The following is a 24,211-nucleotide window of genomic DNA, read 5'->3' on the forward strand; positions in this document are numbered from 1 at the left end:
AGTACAGAATAGAAGTTGCAGTACATCCTACAATAGTTGATAATGATGGAATTGGCCCCGGGCAACTGTTTGACTCAATAAGCCATAGCCCCTGTCACTAGTGGAGATGCTACTGAACTGAACTGCCCTAGATACCCTGTTGAAGGAGGGAATAAGTAATCTGGAGCCAGAGAAGGTTGAGGTATTATCATGGTTAAAGAAAGTTAAAGTCATGCAAATCACTGGTTCTGAATTAACTGCACCCTGACAATGAGTTGCTAAGTATAGCACCATAGAGATGTAATTATATCTGTACGAGCATCACTGCCATCATATATCTCCTTTCTTCCTCCTTTTGTCTATCTGTTTAGCTTTGCCCTTCCTACTATTCCATAATGAATATGTGCTAAAGTCTAAATGGCATCTTTTGTTACTCATGATGGGGAAATGATTCAATTGGTGAGCTAATGATTAATAAAATGCACCCCATGCGCTGTTTTGGCAAAGCCATTCCTGTACCCTTCTCTCTTTTCATGTGTACAAACCTGTGAGAATCTATGGCCTTTCATTGATAGCCTATTGAACATAATATAATTCCAATTGTATAGTGTAGGGCATGGTCTCCTTTGTGTTTAACAATCTTCCAAATACCACAAAGCGTGATTGTGTCCTGATATTGTCCTGATTTCTATAGGCTCTGAATGGACTTGACAGCCATGCTCCCACTTCCTAGCTGGACCAGATAATGCAGAGGGACAGTGTTAATGTTTGACCTCTTTCTGACAGTTGTAGACAGAGCACCACCACCAGAGACCAGTGAAAGATGACACCACTGACCTAAATATATTTAGTCATTTACTTTGAGGGAGATTTGCACACACCAGCCAGCCACACAATTAGGGCTGGGAATTGCCAGGGACCTCACGATACGATATTATCACGGTACTTAGTTGCCGATACGATATGTATTGCGATTCTCACGATTCTATATGTATTACGAATCGGAAACGGATTTTATTGCGATTTGATGTTCCAAAAATATTGCTCACTGTATATCTGCTGCAGAGAGACAAGAGAAAGAATGAGTTTTGATCAGTCCGGGAAATAAAAGGGCTGAAAACATGTTGGCTCACTATTTAAAAGGAAGATGGAGAACAAGCTATAGGATGAAAACTACCAGAGTTTTGGCTCAGGTACAGCCGAATACAGAAACAAAATACATAATATATATTACAAATCGATACTTGGAATCAAATGTCTATATAATATCGTCCAAAAAGAATATTGCGATATGTAACTATCAGGCTACATAGGTGTTTTTAATGTCACTCATACAAAGACCACCATTGTTTACATATCTGACCTTCCAAGGTTTCCCAGAAGGACACACACTGACTGGCATGGCATACCCAAACAGCCAGTGTCGCCATGGAGATACTGGAGAATTCTAATTTGTGCGTAATGACTGGAATGGGTGGAAACTGCTGGTGTCTGAAAGCACGACATCTCTCATTATTATTATTATTATTATTATTATTATTGCAAAACACACACACACACAGATAATCACGTGATAACTCTGTTTGTGTGTGTGTGTCCTATGTAGCCTGATTCATTAGGAAAATGCAACTAATTCAGTTCATTACATGACGAGTAATTGCAAGTCATTGTCTTAAATTAATATTGATAATATCGTTTTCTAGGAGTTAAATTGTGCCCTTCCACTTGTACTTGTTATCATGAATGAATAATAATTTATTGACCTTGCAATTGATGTCCCGAGGAAGTGTAATTGGTGTTGAAATGTGGGCTGACTGTGGAAGCTGTTGGAGAATGCTTAATTAAAGATTCATTAAAAATGAAACGGACATATCAGGCTGTGCCAGGCATATCAAACATGTTAGTCAGGCAAGTGTGTTTGATTAATGCCTTTCCATTCTGAGGGTAATTCATTTCAGCAGATACACTGCGTAAGCTCTATTAAATAGTCTAGACACTTAACTTATCTAAACATTTGCTTATCTAAATGTTCCAATATTAGATCATCCATGTTCATTACAAAAAATCTGTGTTCTTCCAAAAAACTATGTGAAAGAAATGGTCTCGTTATCTCTTCCAATTAAAATCACAACTTTTCACAGCAGAACTGATTTATTAACAGGTGCAAACACACTTGGAGGATTACTCAGTCTGACTACTTCAATATTTCTCTCGTCCTTGGATCAGTCAAAGCCATTCTGAAGAAGTGCACCAGAATGTTTGGAATCTGGAACCTGCTCTGCGCTTTCCTTTTTCTACATTTATGTTTCATAGTTTTGAGGAAGACATCCTCTATAGCAGTGGTAATTGCTCTCTGTTGTCGTGTTCTTGAGTTGAATGGTGCTAGAGGCCATGCGGCTGTCTGTGCTCTCTGTGTGTGCTCTCTGTGTGTGTGTGTGTGTGTGTGTGTGTGTGTGTGTGTGTGTGTGTGTGTGTGTGTGTGTGTGTGTGTGTGTGTGTGTGTGTGTGTGTGTGTGTGTGTGTGTGTGTGTGTGTGTGTGTTAGCTCTGAGTCTGCTTGATGGCCTAGAGCAGAGCTCATTGATCCACAGCAATGCACTCACCCTGTTCTAACACCACATTCCGTAGCACCGAATTCAAAAGTCACCTCGCCACTTAACCTTCTCTTGATGTTTCCAACTTGAAGAAGCAGATCTGGCCAGTGAAAGTCATATTGACAGATCACATTGGTGAAGATTGAATTCTAGTGTTGTTGACCTTTGTTTGCTTTTTGTGTAGGGAATTGTAGTATTTCTTTTCTTCACAATTGATTGCTGTATTTTCTGTTTATTCCTCCAATGACATGTTTAATCTCCACTGTACCATTCCATTGTGTTAGACTGATCATCTTGATGTCCTGTCTCTCCTCATACAGTCTCCATGTGGCTGCCACCCGTGGTCAAACTGATTGTCTGGCAGTCATCCTGGCCCATGGAGTGGACACATCAGTCATAGACACCTCAGGTTAGTGGACTGCATTCCTCAGGGTTCCCCAATAGGTGATTTTTATTTGCCACCTTGAGTTTTCTGAGCAATGTTTTTTTGTAAATAATTTCCGTTGTTGGACATAAAAGACTGTCTAATCACCAGGAAATCATTTTGAAGTGATGTAAATATGTTCCCAAGTATTCCCATGCATAAATAGAGGTATATGTGATCGTATCCCAACGTAATCAAGGTTTGAAATGATTCAGTTTTTGTCAAATACTATATCTGTTTGGGATTCTTGCGGTCAAAAAAAAACACACACACGGCTGAATTGGAACCACTGACATACCTTGTTGTACTGTGCCTGCCCAAAGATCCAGATTAATAATTCTAGGCAGAGCTACTTACATAACATGTGAATATCTCCTGAACATAGTATAGGAGAACATTCACCTATAGACCTAGTCTGCCCAGAAACTTTTCTCAAGTATGATTTTACTGCTAGTGGTTACAGATATAGACTTGAGACCAGCAGGGCGTTGAATTAAACTGAAGCTGCAACAGAAGATATCTCACCTGGATGTATTTTTTCCCCCCTCAGGTTTTAGTGCTTTACACCTCGCTGCCAAAAACAACCATCAGGAGTGTGCCAAAAAGCTTATACAGGTAAGATGGAGCTACTGAATGAATGAAACTGCAAACGTAAATGTTGACCGACAACTCACTCACTGGCTGTATCGGATGAAGCCATTCATATGTTCTCCGGTAGTTCATCATTATCACCCTTATGTATGGGTCATTTGTATGCAAGCGAGCTAAAACAGTTGTGCTTTTCGTTGAATCCCAATTTTTTTTTTAAGTGTCTCTCTGACCATTGTGAAGATGGGTTCACTGACTGACTGTAATGTCTTGTGGTGAGAGGTGTGTCATATCTGGTTGTGTTCTGTCTGGTGGTTCTTAGGTCTGTCCTAGTGTATCTGCTGACCTAACCCATGACCTCCTCTCTATCCTTCACACAACTATGATATGACCTCCGTTCAGCCATGCGTACGTCCACACAATAAAAGTCTGTTAATGCATCTGCAGGAGCTTGTGGAAATCAACAAGTACAGTGGATAGCTTGTTCAAGTCCTGTTGTAGTTCAGGGATTTCTGTGTGCATGAACTGTTGTTAGTCAGTATTTTTAACCTCTATGGGATCGGTGTCATCCCCGCGGGACGGTTGAGCAAACGTAGGCTAATGTGATTAGCATGAGGTTGTAAGTAACAAAAATAATTCCCAGGACATAGACATATCTGATATGGGCAGAACGTTTATATTCCTGTTAATCTAACTATACTGTCCAATTTACAGTAGCTGTTACAGTGAAGGAATACCATGCTATTGTTTGAGGAGAGTGCACAATTATGAAGATGTATTAATAAACCAATTAGGCACATTTGGGCAGTCTTGATACAACATTTTGACAGATATGCTATTGTTCATTGGATCAGTCTAAAACTTTGCATATACACTGCTGTCATCTAGTGGCCAAAATATAAATTGTGCCTGGGCTGGAATAATACATTATGGCCTTTCTCTTGCATTTCAAAGATGATGGTACTATCTTTTACCAGATCTAATGTGTTATATTCTCCTACATTAATTTCACATTTCCATAAACTTCAAAGTGTTTCCTTTCAAATGGTATCAAGAATATGCATATCCTTGCTTCAGGTCTTGAGCTACAGGCTGTTAGATTTGGGTATGTCATTTTAGGCGATAATTGAAAAAAAGGGATCCGATCCTGAAGCAGTTTAACATGTCATAATTGTGTACGTAAAATATGATTTTATGAAGCTGTCAGAATCAAGTCTACACCACAGTGTGCATACAAGACAATACTTGGCCATTAATCAGAATGGCTGACTCTTACTGTAATATGATCTGCGAGTCCATGTTAATTTTGTCAACAATAACTATCATGAAAAATACTCTGCAAAACAAGCTATTTTTCCTGAATAAAACTATGACAATAATGAGACTAGATGCCCTGGGAAAAAGCTATAACTATTACAAATTACTTTTCATTTTAGTCTTCAAAAATGTGACGAGAATTCCATGTGAGACTAATGGACATTTTAATTTGACATGAAGATACTTTATCTGTTTTGTCCAAATCTAAGCATGCAGCAGAATATTTCATGCAATCCTCTCATTGGCAGAGTTGACATCTTTCAGTTGTGTGGTCTGATTGAACTGATCTGCCCCGCTCTCCCACACAGCTCCCAAGCTGTCACTTCAGTCACACTTTTGAACTGATGCGAAGCCAGCACACTTGACTTGTAACTAACCTCAACTAGAAACAATGTTTACTCTCTCTCTCTTACTTTAATGTAGGCTATTTTTGCCTTGATTACATCAGAAGCTCTATTTTCCCATGTGCTCTGTTTTTCTCTAGTCTGTGTTGCCGCTCTTACACCATGGTCCGCAAATGCTATTTGAGTTTGCTTTTTTCCTATAGCGAAAAACTAATGCTATTTGTTGAATATTAGGAGTGCAGTAATACTTCTGGCATTTTTGTAAAGCTCAAATTCTCCCATTTGCAAGGAAAACCTTAGACTGCTGCGCCACTCAGGAGCCCATGATGGGGAGAAAATCTGAGCTGTAAATTGTTTAACCTGTAGCCAAGGCATTCAGAAAGTATTCAGACCCCTTGAATTTTTCAACATTTTGTTACTTTACAGCCTTATTCTAAAATGGATTAAATTGTTTTTTCCCCTCATCAATCTACATACAATATCCCATAATGACAAAGCGTTTTTAGAAATATTTGCAAATTTACATAAGTATTCAGACCTTTTACTCAACCCTTTGTTGAAGCACCTTCGTCAGCGATTACAGCTTCAAGTCTTCTTGGATATGATGCTACAAGCTTGGCACACCTGTATTTGTGGAGTTTTTCCCATTCTTCTCTCCAGATTCTCTCAAGCTCTGTCAGGTTGGATGGGGAGCGTCACTGCACAGCTTTTTTCAGGTCTCTCCAGGGATGTTTGATCGGGTTCAAGTCCGGGCTCTGGCTGGGGCACTCAGGGATATTCAGAGACTTGTGATGAAGCCACTCCTGCGTTGCCTTGGCTGTGTGCTTAGGGTCGTTGGCCTGTTGGAAGGGGAACCTTCGCCCCAGTCTGAGGTTCTGAGCGCTCTGGAGTAAGTTTTCATCAAGGATCTCTCTGTACTTTGCTCCGTTCATCTTTCCCTCGATCCTGACTAGTCTCCCAGTCCCTGCCGCTGAAAAACATCCCCACAGTATGATGCTGCCACCACCATGCTTCACCATGGGGATGGTGCCAGGTTTCCTACAGACGTGACGCTTTGCATTCAGGCCAAAGAGTTCAATCTTGGTTTCATCAGACCAGAGAATCTTGTTTCTCATGGTCTTAGTCCTTTAGTTGCCTTTTGGCAAACTCCAAGCGGGCTGTCATGTGCCTTTTATTGAGGAGTGTCTTTCACCTGGCCACTCTACCATGAAGGCCTGATTGTTGGAGTGCTGCAGAGATGGTTGTCCTTCTGGAAGGTTCTTCCATCTCCACAGAGGAACTCCGGAGCTCTGTCAGAGTGACCATTGGGTTCTTGTTCACCTCCCTGACCAAGGACCTTCTCCCCTGATTGCTCAGTTTGGCCAGGCATCCAGCTCTAGGAAGAGTCTTGGTGGTTCCAAACTTGTTCAATTTAAGAATGATGGAGGCCCCTGTGTTCTTGGGGACCTTCAATGCTGCAGGAATTTTTTGGTACCCTTCCCCACATCTGTTCCTCGACACAATTCCTTCAACCTCATGGCTTGGTTTCTGCTCTGACATGCACTGTCAACTTTGGGACCTTATATAGACAGGTGTGTGCCTTTCCAAACCATGTCCAAGCAATTGAATTTGCCACAGGTCGACTCCAATCAAGTTGGAAACAGGATGCACCTGACCTCAATTTCGAGTCTCATAGCAAAGGGTCTGAATACTTATGTAAATAAGGTATTTCTGTTTTTTTTTTATTTTTATAAATTTGCAAAGAAATCTATAAAACTGTTTTATTGAGTGTAGATTGGGGATTTCTTTTGTATTTGATCCATTTTAGAATAAGGCTGTAACGTAACAAAATGGGGGGGAAAGTCAAGGGGTCTGAATACTTTCCGAATGCACTGTATGATTAATTATGTCTGCCTTTGGTTACACTCTGCCACAATATCAATGTTGCCAGCTAAGTTATACGAGGAGATAGTAAGTGTAGTTGGACAAGGCTATCTGAATGTGCACATGATGGAAGTTGGAGGTAGCCTAAATATTAATTATTTAATAGAAGAAAGAAATGCACTGACTATTATGTGAATAAAATGGCTGTGACTACAACTAGACTAAAATAGTTTTAGTCGACTGATAACTGAAACTAACAATGGATGTAATTACTAAAATGTGACGAAGACTAAAACTAAATCTAAAATAGCTGCCAAAATGAACTCTGCTGTGAGTATATCTGTATGTACATCATCTACTTAATGCTAATATCAGTCCTTCTTATATTTGTTTTTTACCAGCAGAATTCAAAGCTTCAGTGTAGCAATTCTGTACTAAAGCTGTTTTTGTGATCGATATGTAGCCTATCAACAACTGAGGGAACTATTTTCAGTGGGTTCATTTTAAGTGTCTCCTTGAGATTGAGACCATTTTCTAAATAGTTGGGACGCTGAAGTCAGATTTAATACATATCCTTCCCTCTCTCTGGTAATGCCTGTCACTTGAATGGCCAGCTAAACCACTTGCCCGTACAGATTGACTTGACACACTGTCGGAAACCTGATGCAAAGGCCCTCCCATTAATTCCAAATGAAAATGTGTCTAAAAAATGGCTTACAACGGTGCCTAAAGCTCTCCGGCTTAGTGTGGGATTGTCTGTCAAAGTGTGCACCTCTTTCACTCAAGGAGAGCGAGCTAGAGCGAGAGCTACGTCACAAGGTTATGCGCCCCTCACTGAGCGCTAGATAGAACTTTGTGGTCACAGGTTCACAATTTTACCTTTTCTGACATCTCAGCCAAGCAAGCAGGAAACAGCAGCCAATAGTGGGCTTACTGCACATGCAACAACACACCCACGAGGGAACTTCTCATAAACACAACACTGTCGCTGACCGTTTTCAAAATATACTGAACAAAAATATAAACACAACATGTAAAGTGTTGGTCCCATGTTTCACCAGCTGAAATAAAATATCCCAGAAAATGTTTATACGCACAAAGTATATTTCTCTCAAATTTTGTGCACAAATTTGTTACTGAGCATTTCTCCTTTGCCAAGATAATCCATCCACCTGACAGGTGTGGCATATCAAGAAGCTAAATTAAACAGCATGATCATTACACAGGTGCAACTTTTGCTGGGGATAATAAAAGGCCAATCTAAAATGTGCAGGTTTGTCACACAACACAATACCACAGATGTCTCAAGTTTTGAGGGAGTGTGCAATTGGCATGCTGACTGCAGGAATGTCCACCAGAGCTGTTGCCAGAGAATTGAATGTTCATTTCTCTACCATAAGCCGCCTCCAACTTTATTTTCAAAAATTTGGCAGTACCTCCAACTGGCCTCACAACTGCAGACCACGTGTAACCACGCCAGTCCAGGATCTCCACATCCGGCTTCTTCACAAGTGGGATTGACTGAGAACAGCTGATGAAACTGAGTATTTCTGTCTTTAATAAAAGCCCTTTTTTGTGGGGGAAAACTCATTCTGATTGGCTGGGCCTGGCTCCCCAGTGGCTGAGCTCCTGCCCAGTCATGTGAAATCCATAGATTAGGGCCTAATGAATGTATTTGAATTGACTGATTTCCTTATAACATAACACACCTTTTATTATAGTCCTATTTTCAGACCATTTCTTTTTCAATCCCTTTCTCTGTAAACCAAGTAGAAAATGCGTGTGCGACACAACAACACACTCAACTTTAGTGCGCCAGAAATGTATACTGAAGCCAACATTTGACCCACCTTTTCGATAGGAACATATCCTCATACCTTTTTGTCATGTCAACCATCCATTCAAATAAAATCATTCCACGTGTCCGCTTGGCTTTTGTCTTCATAAACTTTCAGTATCTCTGTCTCCAAACTAGGCTCGATTAGCTACCCCATAAGGTATGAGAATATTTTCTTATCTAAAACGTGGGTGAAATTTGCTTCAGTATATATTTCTCGATTGCTTAAGTTTATGTGTGTTGTGTTGCTCATGGGACTCTGCTTGGTTTAGGCTAAAGAGAACGCCATTGAAAGAAAGAAATGGCTTGTGACTATAGGACTATAATAAAAGGCGTGTTGGGTGATGTGGTAAAGACGGATGTATTTTGAAAACTGACGGTGACAGTGTTGTGTTTTATGAGGAGTTCTTGTGCGTGTGTTGTTGCACGAGCTGCTGCTTGCTTGGCAGAGATCTCAGAAAAGGTCAAATTGTGAACCCGTGACCCAAATGTATCATATACAATGTTTATGTTGCATCGCACAATCGATTGGTCTTCCCAGATTTAGTATGTTCGCTGTGACGGAACGTACATTTTCTTTCCCCGTATATTTTTTGTATTCCATAAAGTTCTATCTAGTGCTCAGTGAGGGGCGCATAACCTTGTGACGTAGCTCTCGCTCTAGCTCTACCTTGCTCCCCCTGAGTGAGAGAGGTGCACACTTTGACAGACAGTCCAACACTAAGCACAGAGGTTTAGGCACTTGGACAAAATTCCGAAATTTGCCGTGGTTCCCCTTTTTAAGGCTCAGACCAATTTTTCAAGACAAACATAACAGTGATGGAAAAATAATATGGTAATATAGATGTTGACCTAAGCCTGTGTTTTCCCACCAGAGTAAATGTGTGTTGGATGCTCTGGACAGCTCAGGGAAGACAGCCCTTCATCACGCAGGTAAGACTTGGTTAGAAATAACTTGTATGCAGAAGGCCTCTATAATGCCTACATGAACGTATGACACTTTATGTCTACAGGACATCCCTAGGCATCAGCTCTGGGAAAATTGTAACTTAGGCATTGAAGATTCACACTGAAATGGTGGTGTTCATCACAAATCGATTGAGATCTATTTGTATTACTTGAGACCATCAAACCTAGGAGGATAAAATGGCTTGATTATTCCTCCTCTTAGGTGCAGAGCAGCAGATAGCCTATCCTCTAAGCACCTGATCTCAATTCCCCTCTTTCAGTCACGGTCCTGTACTCATCCATGACACCATCCATCTCAATGCTGTACCTCAGCTCAAAGTCCTGCTGATGATTACAGAATCGGCCGCGGCTATAAGACCAGAATATACCTCGGGGGTTTTCTTATACAGTATATGACAGGAATGTTTCAGTGCCTGGGGTGAACCATACTTTACTAAAGAACATATACATTTAGAGAGGCTTCGGCCAGCAGAGGATGCTTTTATCTGGGGGGCGGGGGCTTGGATCAAAGACTACAGTAAAAAGAGCCATGTCAATTGCATAGTAAGAGACTCTACTGACAGGTTTTTTTCTCCAGGGTTCCAACGTCCATCTATGGGTGACTGCAAGATAATTGCACCATGTTGGACACAGTAGGGTTCTATTCAAGCTGCTATAGGAGGAGTCATGCCGGGGGCCTATGGGAGAGCTTTGACACGGCTCTCAAAGTTAGTCAATAACCTGCCGTGGCGTTTTGTATTCGTGCCGTACATAACTCCATGGTAGGCAGGGCATTTTGAGCTTATCAATCCATTTATCTTATTTTTCTCCCTCAGCTGCCAGTGGAAGCATTGGGATTGTCCAAACCTTATGTGAGCACAAGTGTCCGGTAAACATCAAAGACACGGTACGTATGCCATTCGATCAGATACAGTGCAGTTTTCTCATTCAAGTTATTGTTTGTATCGTCTTCAACTAAAGAAATATCCAGGCCTGAAGTATTATTACTACCCTGTGGGTTGAGAGAAGGCTGTTCCGCATAAATGCTGCATGGAGTAGAGTCCCACTGTACTGTCTCTGCTGTGCCTCAACAAATGACAAGCAAATTAACATCCCCTGACTGACTGTGTGTGCGGCTGAGCATGCAAGTGTGTGTTTGTGGAGTTGATGGTGTGTTATTGTGGCGTTAACGGTGTGTGTGTGTTGGGGGTTCGCTGTGTGTGGGAGGCATACATTGTGTATTTGTGTCGTGGTAGCTGGGCTTGTGGTCTCCAATGGAGACATTTTACATGTCTGTGGTTTCTTTCAGCTCGGTGTTGTTTTTCCTCCTCCTCTTTGGGAGGCGTGATGCCACATCCCTGCTGTACAAGATGTCTCCCTCCCGCCAGCTTCACTGACAAACCCACTCCCAACACACACTCACTCTCATATAAAAATCCCTATGTTACTTCCAATTACGTTAATTGCAGCACAGGGGTCGTATAAAGAGCCGCGAGGGCTTTTATTTATGTAGTGTTTTTAGAGTCCTTCTGATCCAGTAATTTACTGCCAGTCTACCACGGGATACATGTTTAAGAATGTAAGTCTCAGTAATATCCAATAGAGCACAGTCCGAACCTCTGATTCAACTCTGCCGTAGAGAAGCATACTCTTCCTTTAGTGAGGGTTTGAGTTACATCCGCTGTCCTCATACTTAATTGTTTGAAACGTTTCTCAAATCCTGCATTTCCTTGTACTTTTGCCAAGTCTATAACGCTGACATAGAGCATTTGTCATCAGCTGGCCGCATGAGAGAAAGTGATACTTAAAACAAGATAGGAATTACGATACTCTTTTGTTAACAAATGAATCAATTTGGCACAATCAAAGACGTTAGCTTTTGATGGGGGAAATATTATAAAAAAGAGCTGTGCTGCAGTGTAGATATCAACCCTCTCCAATCCAGCTGTGGCTTCTCCTCAAGCCTCCCTCATCCTGAAATAGCACAGAACACTGATACACTCCAAGGAACTGGGCGCTGTGGAGGGCCAGGGAGGGAGTCACACACCAGTCAGAGTTTTTTAAGTGCATCGCTTTCTCACCCCACTCAAACCCTGGTTGACACATCTTCATTACAGTGAGCCTGTCATCGTGTCTGTATCTTCCGGATAATAAACACACAAGATAACTATGTTGTGTTTCTGTTAGAGAGCTATTGCAGCAATCAAAGTCTCTCTCAGAAACAATCGCGGGTAATGGTGGAGTGCTATCCATCCGATCCAAATGGGCTTTGATGCCATCTGAACGGCGGTACATTAGCTGTGTGTGGGCAGAGCCTGCTGTTCAGAAACAGTCGGGCGCGGGAGGCAGTCAAGCTGCGGTATGTATCCTTGTTGAGAGGTTTTGTGAAGTTCACGGAGTATGACCTCACAAGGAGGTGATGGAGACAGTCATCAGCAGCGCACACGTCAAGCCAAAGTACCTCATTTGGCTGCATTTCACATTCAGTGGGATGAGCTGTAGCTAACGCCGGCTCTTACTCCGTGTTACTGTAGGTCAACACCACTATCGCCGTGGTTCACAGTGAAGGGTGAACCTGGATCCTGGTCTCTCTCACATCTGGATCTAATTCATCTTCTCTTCTAACAGAAAGGGCTGGGAAAAACATGCCAACTTGTTAATACTTGACGTGCCACATGCCTATATATCTTCTTTAAATACTGTAAATGCTGCCAAAATGATGTAACAAAGAGAGAATTCCTGGGATTGGCGGTTTTTGAACATTCACAGTCGCTGAGGGGTGAATGTTTACCGTGTGGTTGGCTGTAATCCATGTTTATGTCAACACACCGATAAAACACACAGAGACAGAACTATGTCAATACCATTACAGGATGGTGATGAGGTACTTACTGTAGTCACGCAGGCCTCTCAAATGCAGGAGCGAATGGAGTAGAAATATGGGAAACTATAGCCAGTGGGACACATTATTGCTGTAACAATGTGGCTTTGCTAGGACCCTGGGCACTCCTTCACGGTTAACCCTCCCATCTCTGTGTGTCGGGCCAGACAGCCTTACCCACAGCTTTCTGTGGTGCACCGTGCTGAGATTACACATGGTTTTAATGTTAGATTGTTACATTAGCCTCCTGGGCCCTGGCAGCCAGCCTCTGCTCTGCTGGCCTAAACCACAGATGCCATACTGTAGCTTTATTTAGGCATGAGGATCAGTCCACGTATTTCTCATCCCCTTGTTTGCCCCCAGACTGTGAGGGGTATGAAAACATTCACACTCTGGACAACATTCACACTCTGCGACTGCCAGGGCTTTGTCTGCCAGAGATGAGGAAAGCAGGACTTTTGTCTTGTTCTGTTTTCAAGACGAAAGTTAGGCCTTTCGGCTGGTAAGTACATGACATAAGGCCCTTAGAAACCCACATAATAGCTTTGCCCTTTGTGGTGTGTGTTCGTTTAACACTAAGCAGCTCTGACACATCTCTGAAGCCAATTTAGATTCCTCAAGTGTCAAATGTTGTATTGGTCACACCTACACTCAATGGCTAGGGTTCATTCCTCTTTCCTACCAAGGTTTATCTGATCTCTCTTAATTTGAGCCAGTTTGCTACATCAGGAAAATAATCCTGCAGCAACAGGAAATGTGAATTATTATGCGGATTATAATAAATTGACCTTTTTGTAGGGGTTGATACATTTTTGTAAGAGAAAATCAAGTCCGAAGCCTTTTTAAACCTCAAATAGCCTACAAGTTTTACATTTCATGCATTGCTGGAAAGTTCTCCTGCAACAGGATTATCAAATTTAAGATCCTACACCTGTATAGACATATACACACACACACACACACACACACACTAACTAAAACTGTACAGTATGGTCTGAAAAGATTCCCATGTTATTTAGCAGAAATCACCCCAGTGACAAATAATATGGTCTAACTGTCCAGAGTGTGGTCTGAACGTCGGATATGTTAAACAACTCGGAAGGTTCCATTTTATAGACGAGAGTATCATCCAAGGTCATTCTTGGTGAATAAGAGCTGTCACTGTCAGTTCTCTCACACCTGGCTGTCAGGAGCCTCACCACCTTGACAGAGCTGGTAGTCTACGTCTAGACAAGGTCTTGGAAATGTAAATATCACCAGAGAAATCACTCAACCTACTAGTTATGGTATGTGACGTGTATCTCTGGGGAAAGTATATTGTATGTTGCAAATGGTGAAATTATTTTTAAACTGGCTCCTGGTTTTAGTGTGTGGTAGAAGTTAGAAGTAATTAAGTTACTTTGGAGTTGATTTTGAAGGTACAGATGTAGTATCTTAATTTGATCACCGCGTTGCAGGAGAATTTCCTGCTGATACATTTTTCACAAGGGAAAATCAAGTCAGAAATTTGCAGGAGAATTTCCTGCAACACAGGAAATAAAACATTTGTTGTGAATTCAAGGTTTAAAAAGGCTTCTAAAGTTTGCAATTTCCACTTAGAAATTTCTGACTTGATTTTCCCTTGTGAAAAATGTATCAACCGCTACAAAAATGTCCATGTATTATAATCCACATAATAATTAAGTGTGTAAATCCTCCTGATTGTGTTAAGAGTCAACGCCCAGGGCAGTGTGTGTAATGTCCTGTGAAGCAGACAGGCTGCGCATGTAGATATTGCCTGCCTCTGCTTTTGATGAGGTGTCAGTTTCCTAAACCTTATTATTAAGACAAGCCAAACCCTGGGAAAGAAAGGATATAAGGAAAGGAATTTAGAAAATATGTGGAACGTATGTGGATGGCTGGCTGTGTTGTGTACATTATTTGATAAGGAGGACTGTCTGTGCATGGGACGGAGAACGCTGTGTGTGGATGGGTGTACGAAGGGGTCTGTGTGTGTGTGAGAGAGAGGGGGGTAGAGTAAAGTTTCTCTTTTTCCCTCTCTGAGCTGTGGGGGAGAATGGCTAACTCCACATGCCAAAATAATATAATAAAAGGCCTTTGCTCTGGTTTGTTTGAGTGGAGGTTGGAGCTATAAAGTCGTGCTTTTATTTTAGCAGGATGCTGAAGGATGTAGCCCAGCCTGTTACCACTCATTAAAGCTCCAATTGTCTTCTTAGGAATTGCATTGTGGTCATAGACTACATGAGCGAATCAGCTGGTTTTTCTCTGTGCTATGCGTCTGGTATGTTTTCATTGCAGCAGACCAAACAATGCTTCTAGTGTGCAGCAGCTGAATATGTACTGTAGCGCTTACATTCCAATCACTTCTCCCACTTCTTCCTTTCCCGGGAAACAAGGTTGTGGATCCTTTAACAGTACAGTATGTGATGTCACTATGTCAGTTCGGTACAGTATGTGTGCTTCTGTGTTCACCTGCTATGATCAAGGCATCTGAACAGACCGTCTACACAGGATACTGTTACTGTGAGTGAACTATGATGTGTGGGTCCTGCAGGATGGCCTCAGCCCCCTGCTGTTGTCCGCCAGACACGCCCAGGCGGAGGTGTGCGGCAGCCTCCTGGACTGGGGAGCCGACGTCAACGCGTGTGATAAGAACGGCAGGTAGGGGAGGACTCATCTGGCAGATCACACGTGCCTTCCACTTCATAACTTCATTTCATCATTACAGGGTTGTCTACAAGCACGTTACCTTATAATGCCTTGATGGTGAGGATGATGATAATGGTGAGGATGGTGAGGGTGATGGTGAGGATGAGGATGGTGAAGATGAGAATGATGATGGTGAGGGTGATGATGGTGAGGGTGATGATGATGGTGAGAAGGAGGATGATGATGTTAATGATGAGTATTGTGATGACGACAATGACAATACTATTTCTGACTGTGTGATACAGGACAGCGGTGATGCTGGCCAGTGAGAGCAGCAGTGTGTCTGTAGTGGAGGTTCTGGTTCAGAGAGGAGCTGACCTCCAGGCTGTGGACTCTTTGGGTCACGACGTCCTGCACTACGCCAAAATGTCTGGCAGCATTGAAGTCAAGGCCATCCTCACTGCGGCGCTGCACAAGGCCCACTCCGACTCAGGTGAGACAGGAACTGTCTTCATTACTGGATCGTGCCTAGTATGAGGCAGTTAACCAGAGACTAGCAGACTCCTTCAGGCTTCATTTCCCTTCAAATCTATTTGAGGTGTGTGGAAGTTATGAAATTCAAGCACAGTGTTTCCCAACTCCAGTCCTCCAGTGCCCTCAACAATACACATTTTTGTTGTAGCCCCGGACAAGCACACATGTTCCACCGTGTCAACTAGTCATCAAGCCCTCAGTGAGTTGAATCATGTGTTTTTCTCCGCGGCTACATCACAAATGTGTGCTGTTGGGGGTACTGGAGGACTGGAGTTGGGAGTCGCTGCTCTAGCAAACTTCTAAAGGCTTAATTCTTTTGAGGTGTATGGAAGTTATTACATTCAAGATTTCCGATGTTAATAGCTGTTGGTTGTAACATGATGCATTGCGTAAATTTATAGAAAGAAATATGTTTTGACTAGACGAACGTTGGGCTTTTCTTTCCTTTTCTCCATAATCTACCCAGATACATCATTGACCTCTTTGTGGTCAAGCTTTGAAATGCAACTTTTCAGTTTGCCTGTTATGCAGAATTGACCCAACACTGCCATCTTCAGGCTGTCCCTTGAATGTTGTTTTTTCCCCCTTCTCTCCTCATTCACAGACACCCCGAAGTCTCCAAAGTCCCCCCAAACTCCTCAGGTAAGTTACCGGTACTTCAGCTTCTGCAATCTTTCTATCTTCTTCCAAACTTCACAACTGCAACCAGTTGTCCTGCTCATTGACCCTACACACATTCACTTGATTTGAACGTGATAAATTACACTTATTAGTCTAATCAGAAGGAATAATACACAATAAACAGTCAAAACCAACCTCTTGCCACAGTATCATCATTAAACAACCTAATCTAATCTTGAATGAGATTGATAGCTTTCTTTTTAAACCTTATGTTTTTTTTACATAATGAAACTCGTTTTGAAATGCACTTCAAGCATTTAATTTTTTTGTATTTCATTTAACTAGGCAAGTCAGTTAAGAACAAATTCTTATTTACAATGACGGCCTACCAGGGAACAGTGGGTTAACTGCCTTGTTCAGGGGTAGAACGACAGATTTTTACCTTGTCAGCTCAGGGATTCGATCCAGCAACCTTTCGGTTACTGGCCCAACGCTCTAACCACTAGGCTGCCTGCCACCCCAAAACAGGACAATGTATGAGCATGAATCTAACACCTTAGCTAAACAGATCAATCGCCAAGCCCTTGCTACTCCTGGATAAATACCTTCTCTTTGATTAAAAGTTCTCCAAATGTTTGATTCTTCTTTTTCACTAGCTAACCTAACTAAACACTGCGGGATCGTTCTTCTGTTTTTGTTCTTCTTTCTTCCCACTCCTTCACTCACACCTCAGCATGATCAAGTGGCTAGGTTAGGTGGCGATCGAAGCACAACTCCCAAAAAACGAAAAGCACCTCCACCTCCCATAAGTCCTGTGCAGGTAAAGGCATGTCTCTCTCTGTCTGTCTGTCAGTCAGTCTGCCTGCCAGTCAGTCTGCCTGTCTGTTTTCGGCCTGTTTGTTTCCCGCCTGTGTGGCTGTCTATGTATCTGCTTCCCTTTTGATTGATCCTTAGCCCTGTTTGTGTCAGGTAACGCTTTACTTTGACTCTGAATGAAGTTCTTGAACGTTGTAAAATGTGTTTACCTCGTTATGTGTCTGTTTGAATTCCCAGTAGTAATTACTGTGTCTATAGAGCAGAACACTTAAGAAATGTAATTCGTGTTTTGTGTTTTCAAACTTTCTAGATGCCTAGTCCTTACTCTCTTGCATACATGGCCCCAATTGAAACTCCAGTCTTCAGTAAAAATTCTAATGTGTTTACCTTTGTATCTGTTTGGATTCCCAGTGTTGTCCTTAAATGTTTTGGACCCTCACCCTGCTTGTCTACTTCTTTCATTCAAGGGCTCTTTGTATTCAGTGCATTAGGGTTGTTATTCTGTGTGTCTCAGTGTAATTGTATGTATTGACTATTGCTGGAGTACTGTAACTGAAATGTCTAGTTCCCGAACGCAGGAGTAAACGGTGAGAAATGTAATTATGTTTTGTGTTTCCAAACTTTCTAGATGTCTAGCCCCAACTCTCCCGCGTACATGACCCCAAATGAAACTCCGGTCTCCAGTAAAAGTTTTGGATCTAAAGTATTTAATTATAAGGTACAAGCACTTACACTCAAGAATTTCTTAGAAGTTATTACATTTAAAAGAATAGCTCTTTTCTCTAAAGTATTATCTTGGTTGTTGTCCGTCATGTTTTTGTTCTGTGTCGATATTTTTGTTTATGTTGGTTTTGCTCACTGCTCTCTCTCTCTCTCTCTCTCTCGTCTGTCCGTGCCCGGTCTCAGGAGGAGGAGTTGCAGAGCGTGTCTCTGAGGGAGGAGGTGGAGAAGCTACAGGGGGAGAAGTGCATGCTGCTGGAGACCATTGAGGATCTGAAGCAGATTGTGGACCAGACTGTGACTATGAGCCAGACGGAGACGGAGCCGGGGCCCAAGGCGAGTTACAGCTACAGCGCAGGCCTTTAATATCACTTGCCTGAGCTGCTTTGATCCCAGGCCTCTAGCATTCTCTGTCCCATTTCTATCTCTCTGGAACCCATTTATACAGCTGCTGTGCTGTGTTTTTAATGGCTGGGGATGTTCAGGTAGAGAATCCTGTCTGCTCCAGGGCACTGTCCTGCTGTAGCTCAACACCCCACACAGTCACCCACACTGTTGACTAATATTACTACATGTACTAATGGAAGGTTATGGAAGTCTCATGAGATGCCCCAAGAACTTAACATATTCCCTGGTAGTCCAAACCATTGTAGGTTAACTGTATAATTGTGTTGATACAGGCAGAGGACTGTGGGAAGGTAGACTCAGCTCTAGTAGTGGCCCTACAAGCAAAGATTACTGCTCTGTCTCTGGAGAACCAGCAGTTAGCCCAGATACTCAAGGTAAGCTGTCAAACGAAACAACTCGTCATTCCAAGAGCGTAGATATCCCATTATAGTGATAATAGGCCTTTTCTCTGTCAATAGTAATACCAGTGTTTTGTTTACTATAATTCATCACTCTACATAAGAAATATCCATTAAGATCCTAATAATAGACTAAACCGTGTTTACTTATTTTTCCTTAATCTCATCTCTCCATCTCCCTGTAGAAGCGTCCGTCTCCCCAGGGAGGTGAGGGTGGCCATGAGGACTCGTCCCGTCCGGATAGTATGAACTCTAACGCCTCCTACCACACCACCCACGAGTCCCCCAGCGAGGCCCTGATCCAGCCTCAGGGGACCGAGGAGGACATGTCTGAAGGGTCCGCCCTGGAGCTCAGCAGCACCTCCCTGAGACAGGAGGAGGAAGAGGGTGAGGAGGGGGGGAAGGAGGGAGGCGAGGAGGAGATCAGGCTGCTGAGGGAGACCCTAGGGAGCATCCAGTCCAAACTACAGGAGACGCAGAAGGAGAACCGCACGCTCCATGCCAGGTTCATACCTGAGCAGGATGAGGAGACGGGAAGGGAGGGAAAGGTGCTGCTTGAGAGTCTAGCAGAGCTCCAGGCCAAGCTGACGGAGACACAGGAGAAACACCAGCAGGCCAGAGAGGAGGTGCTGGCCCTCAGGGCACAGATTGAAAGAGGAGGTGGTGAAGGAAGGGAATTGGCAGAGCAGGAGCTCCAGAGACTGAGAAGCTCTCTGGAGCAGGAAGTGAAAGAGCTGAGGTCCCAGCTGGTCCAGTCAGGGCAGCAGAGGGAGAGGGATGTAGGCCGGATCAGGGAGCAGGAGGCCAGGCTGAAGGCAGCAGACGACAGCGGTGATCGGGAGAAGAGCTTGCTGGTTGACCGGTTCAAGGAGGCACAGGAGGAGATCAGGATGCTGCAGGAAGCCCTGAGGGGGACGGTCCCTGTGGAGGCTGCAGCTAATGACTTTGAGGAGATGAAGGGTGAGCTGGGGAGTGTGATTGATGGGCTGCAGCGCCGCCTGCTGGAGCTCTCCAAGTCCTACAGCGAGGCCAAGAGTGAACTGAGCTCCACCAGGAACCAGCTGGAGGAGACCCGGGCTGTCAAGTCTAAGCCTGGCAGCCCTGTATTCTCCCCAGTCAAAGAGCAGGACATGCTGAGGAGCAGAGTGGAGGAGCTGCAGGCATCGTTAGCCGACACACAGAGCAAGTACTCAGCCTCTCTGGAGGAGATCGTCCTCCTGAAGCAGGAGGCTGATGCTCTTGCCCAGGGGTCAGTGGCGTTAGCTGACCACACCCAGGTGGTGTCCTCTCTGGGCAGCGCCATCAAGGACCTGGAGGACCAGGCAGACGCTCTGAGACAACAGCTGTCCCAGAGGGCCCTGCAGGTGGACGCCCTACAGAACAGACTGACCGTGGAGAAGGACCACACACCGGACGACTCTATATCACGGCTGGAGCATGAGCAGATGAGAGGGGGTCTGGAGACTGAGGTGGGCCATCTGACGCAGCTCCTCCAGGGGGCCCTGAGGAAGCAGGATGAGGTGGCTCTGGAGGCGGCTGCAGCGTGGCAGGAGCTGAAGGAGGGGAGGAGCGAGAGGGAGGCCCTGCAGGAGCTGGCCGTCAGCAGGGAGAAGGAGAACCACACTCTGAGCACCAAGCTCAGAGGTGCCCAGGATGCCATAGCTCAGCTGAAGAAGCTGGTGGAGGGACACGTCAGCTCAGAGAGAGAGAAGAATAAGAAGGTTTGTAAGTTACAGCTGTCTGTTGGTAGAGTGTTTAGTACAATGTTCACCAGTAATAATATAGCAAAGTTCCCTGGTTTGGCAAAGGAAATACTTTGAGTTTAGAAAGCTATCCCTGTATTTTGCTTCCTCATTACATGTTGATTTGTTATGGCCATGATAGACAATCAGTTTCGTCTAAACCCTTGTATTGATCCCCCGCGTTGTTTGTGTCTCAGATTGATGACCTGTCGAGAGAGGTGGGGAAGTTAAAGGATGCCTTAAATAGCCTATCCCAGCTGTCCTACAGCGCAGGCTCTGCCAAGAGACAGCAGACCCTGCAGCAGCAGCAGTTGGACAGCCTACAGCAGCAAGTCAAGCAGCTGCAGTACCAGCTAGGGGTGAGTCGTGAGTCATACACCTTCACACTATAGCTAATATGGCTCATTCAACCATGAATCAGTATACTACATTCACCCGCACTCCGATAGCGTCAGAGAAGACAGGATACACTGTTTACACACATCCCTTCGGCTAAGGACTTTCCTGGAACAACTGCCAGACAGTTGGAAGCGGAATTGCGATGAATGATGTGGTGAAATGTTAAAATGAAGATCTCTGTACTGTCATGATTAGCCTCCGTGTTAGAGCCAAGAGATGTAATGTACTGATCCAGGGCATCCTCCTCTGGTCCAGGACATAATGAGACGCAGGAATGTGTGGGCTGGGAGGCCAAACGGGATCCGCCTGTATCTCACCATCTGCTGCTGCTTGTCACAGGCTGCACACGGCTTCTTACGCCTCGATCACACCGACAGCGTCATTGCATTTTGGTACACCAGAAGTCCATTCCTTCCCAACGGAACGCTGAGTTTGCCTTGCAGCATTACGTTGCAGAGGCAGTTGCAGTGCGTTCTGGGTGGTGTATACGTTGGCTTTATCAAACATATACATCAAACTGTATGTGTAGATGGCTTGACAGAAATGGTAGCAGAAGGCGAATGTTGGAACTTTTGTTGCGCACATATCCAGATGATGCTGCGTACTATTTTTGCGCATTAACGCTGTCGGTGTGATCAAGGCGTTAGTCATTGACCACTCTGTTCCTCTGGATGTACTGTGCAAATCAGATGGCTCTGAGGAAGGACATTTGACATGTAGATGCTGATCTTCGAAGGACGTCTACTGTAGTTTCTGTTTTCTGTTTCTGTCACTGCTGAGTGCTTGCCTAAAATGTGCAGTCTTTGGTTTATTGCTTATCTTTCGTAAGTCTGAGCAGTTTCATCATGGTTTTTATAGCTAATGTATGATATTCCACTATCTAATTGGTTAACGCGCTAGCCTGTTTCTGCATCTCTTTACTATAGGAGTCAAAGAGGCAGCACCATGAGATAGTGTCCGTCTACAGGATGCATCTCCTATACGCCGTCCAGGTACGTTTTTATGCATACTGGGTACTCTGTGATTTTCATATTAAATGGCGCAGGTGTGGTTTTAATGGTATTACGTCATTGCTTTATTCCTCATAGGGTCAGATGGATGAGGACGTTCAGAAAGCCTTGAAGCAGATTCTGAGGATGTGCAAGATGCCAACAGAAGCCAAGTGAAGTGTCTGAGATGGAGCAGCCTGTCTATCTACTGCCAGTGCTGGAGAGGAGACAAGGAAACGACATCCTTACACGCTGGTCTCCTTACCTACATGGCCTGTCACACGTCTGCCACATCCGTCCATCAAACACACACGTCCATCAAAATCAAAGATAATGATTCTTTATTTGTCTACAAACTATTTCAGAGGGGAGCTACAATATGAAGACTCCTTGTCATTAGATTTGAATGGCATCCTATCTTTGACCTAGCAGTGTTAGTTTTGTATTGTTGTCAATTAGTTTTTAATTGTAGCACTGGTTTTCATGACATAATGATATAATCCAATTTTTGGGACCTCTGCATGCAATTTTTCCTAAATCAACCACATGCAAAATGCTTTTTCGGCACTTTTATCAATATTTTCCTAATAGCATAAAACTTTTATGAAAACGAAGAGTTTCAAATGTATGGAAGATTTTTCTAGATACATTCATGAAATGAAAACAAAGAAGTTTGGTAGTTGTATTTTTGAACAACCCAATTTGGGGGTTTTGTATAAATTCAATATTTTGTGTGATGACCTAGGCCCTTTTTAGTGTCTGCGATCTGTGAATGCCAATTTTACCCAATTTGGTTTTTTTTGTCCTCATTTACACCATATTCCCTTGGAGGCTTTTTAAATCAATATGACTTTATGAACAGAATCGACCTTTTGAGTAATGTAACCCCCCCATTGATATTTATTGAGCAATTATCCAGTACTTGAAGGGTGAGGTGGTATCAGATCTCTGGGGAGTGTCTCTGAGGACAGAACATACCCATGTGACTAATGCACTTTCATCATGCTGTACTCCCATTCAAACTCTATATTGCCTCAGCAGATTACCTGTCCCATCCGGGACATCTTAGTTTCTGTGTCCCATGTGCCTGCTCTTTCTGTGTTGAAGCCTGACAGACTTGTCTTGATTCTTGATCTTCTTCCCTCGTTTTGTAATATCATTATAGTGTAAGAACTGTAGCAGGTAGTCATATTTTGTGTTTTTTTGAGAGGGGGGGGGGGGTGAAACAACCACCTATTTCAGTGTTGCTATACTGTATCTTGGTATGGCGGCATGTGAGTCTGTTGGACTGTTGAGCAAGTTGCTCAGCCTCATTCAATCCACTTCATCCACATACTGTACATGAGCAGTAGAGGAGGAATAGTATAGTAAAAAGTAAACACCATAAAACACGAAGTTCATTACTCATAAGTAGGGCTATAATCTCTGGTGGACAGATGCATGTAACATAATGGTACTAGCATCTGTCGACAGACTGGGATGCGTTACCAACGAGGAACTTTGTTCTGGTAAGCAGATTCTTCATCATTTGGACAAATCACGATTTCGCGCGCTCTCATTTTTCGGAAGGGGACATTCGGCCCATAGACTTGCCCATTACTGGCTGATTTTCCCGTTTGGGTGGAGACTTAGGTAGTCTTGTTCAAGAGGCCAGGGTTCCGGTCTAGAAGCACGATTTCGACTGCACCTACAGTCTTTCTTCGGTACTGCAGTTTAACTGATGCCCGGCCCAGAAAGACAATTCACATAGACGATACCATAGAGAAATCACATTTTAAAAAGTCCAAAAAAAGACACTTAAGTCATCACCATTGAATTATTTAAATAATTGTCGCTGGGGCAGATTCGTTTTTTAAAACATTTTCATTCACAGCCGAACATATAAAAATGTTCTATTCATCCAATGTCTGTCATGTTTTTGGATGACATGACGATGTCGTCACTAATCGCTCTGCTCCCTGTGTGCACTGAGTGCTAGTGAGTTGGGCTGAGTAAACCGGATGCAACCCGAATATAGATGGTCAATGAATCGGCGTATGCAAACGTGAGTAGATTACGTTTAAAACAACGGTCGGGCATTTTAGACGCTTTCTCTAGTTCTTCTAGCTTAGTGGTCTCGTTAGTACATTTTTAACACGTCTCCCTCCCAGAAATGAATCGA

At 43.4% G+C, this 24,211-nt stretch overlaps 1 protein-coding gene across 1 annotated transcript in view; it reads left to right on the forward strand.

The window, feature by feature from the left end:
* The window catches only part of rai14 (retinoic acid induced 14), a 42,417-nt gene extending 19,157 nt beyond the window's left edge, over positions 1–23,260 (forward strand). Inside the window, exons 4-17 of the mRNA XM_038971163.1 lie at positions 2,893–2,981; positions 3,547–3,611; positions 9,821–9,878; positions 10,730–10,800; positions 15,329–15,435; positions 15,729–15,916; positions 16,562–16,599; positions 18,023–18,112; positions 18,301–18,411; positions 18,795–18,896; positions 19,106–20,641; positions 20,860–21,021; positions 21,988–22,053; positions 22,150–23,260. Of these exons, the coding sequence (XP_038827091.1) occupies positions 2,893–2,981; positions 3,547–3,611; positions 9,821–9,878; positions 10,730–10,800; positions 15,329–15,435; positions 15,729–15,916; positions 16,562–16,599; positions 18,023–18,112; positions 18,301–18,411; positions 18,795–18,896; positions 19,106–20,641; positions 20,860–21,021; positions 21,988–22,053; positions 22,150–22,227 (2,761 nt within the window). The 3' untranslated portion in view covers positions 22,228–23,260. The remainder of the gene's footprint in view (positions 1–2,892; positions 2,982–3,546; positions 3,612–9,820; positions 9,879–10,729; positions 10,801–15,328; positions 15,436–15,728; positions 15,917–16,561; positions 16,600–18,022; positions 18,113–18,300; positions 18,412–18,794; positions 18,897–19,105; positions 20,642–20,859; positions 21,022–21,987; positions 22,054–22,149) is intronic.
* Positions 23,261–24,211: the final 951 nt, after the last annotated feature.

This window comes from Salvelinus namaycush, chromosome 31 (assembly GCF_016432855.1).
Source record: "Salvelinus namaycush isolate Seneca chromosome 31, SaNama_1.0, whole genome shotgun sequence".
Lineage (NCBI taxonomy): Eukaryota > Metazoa > Chordata > Actinopteri > Salmoniformes > Salmonidae > Salvelinus > Salvelinus namaycush.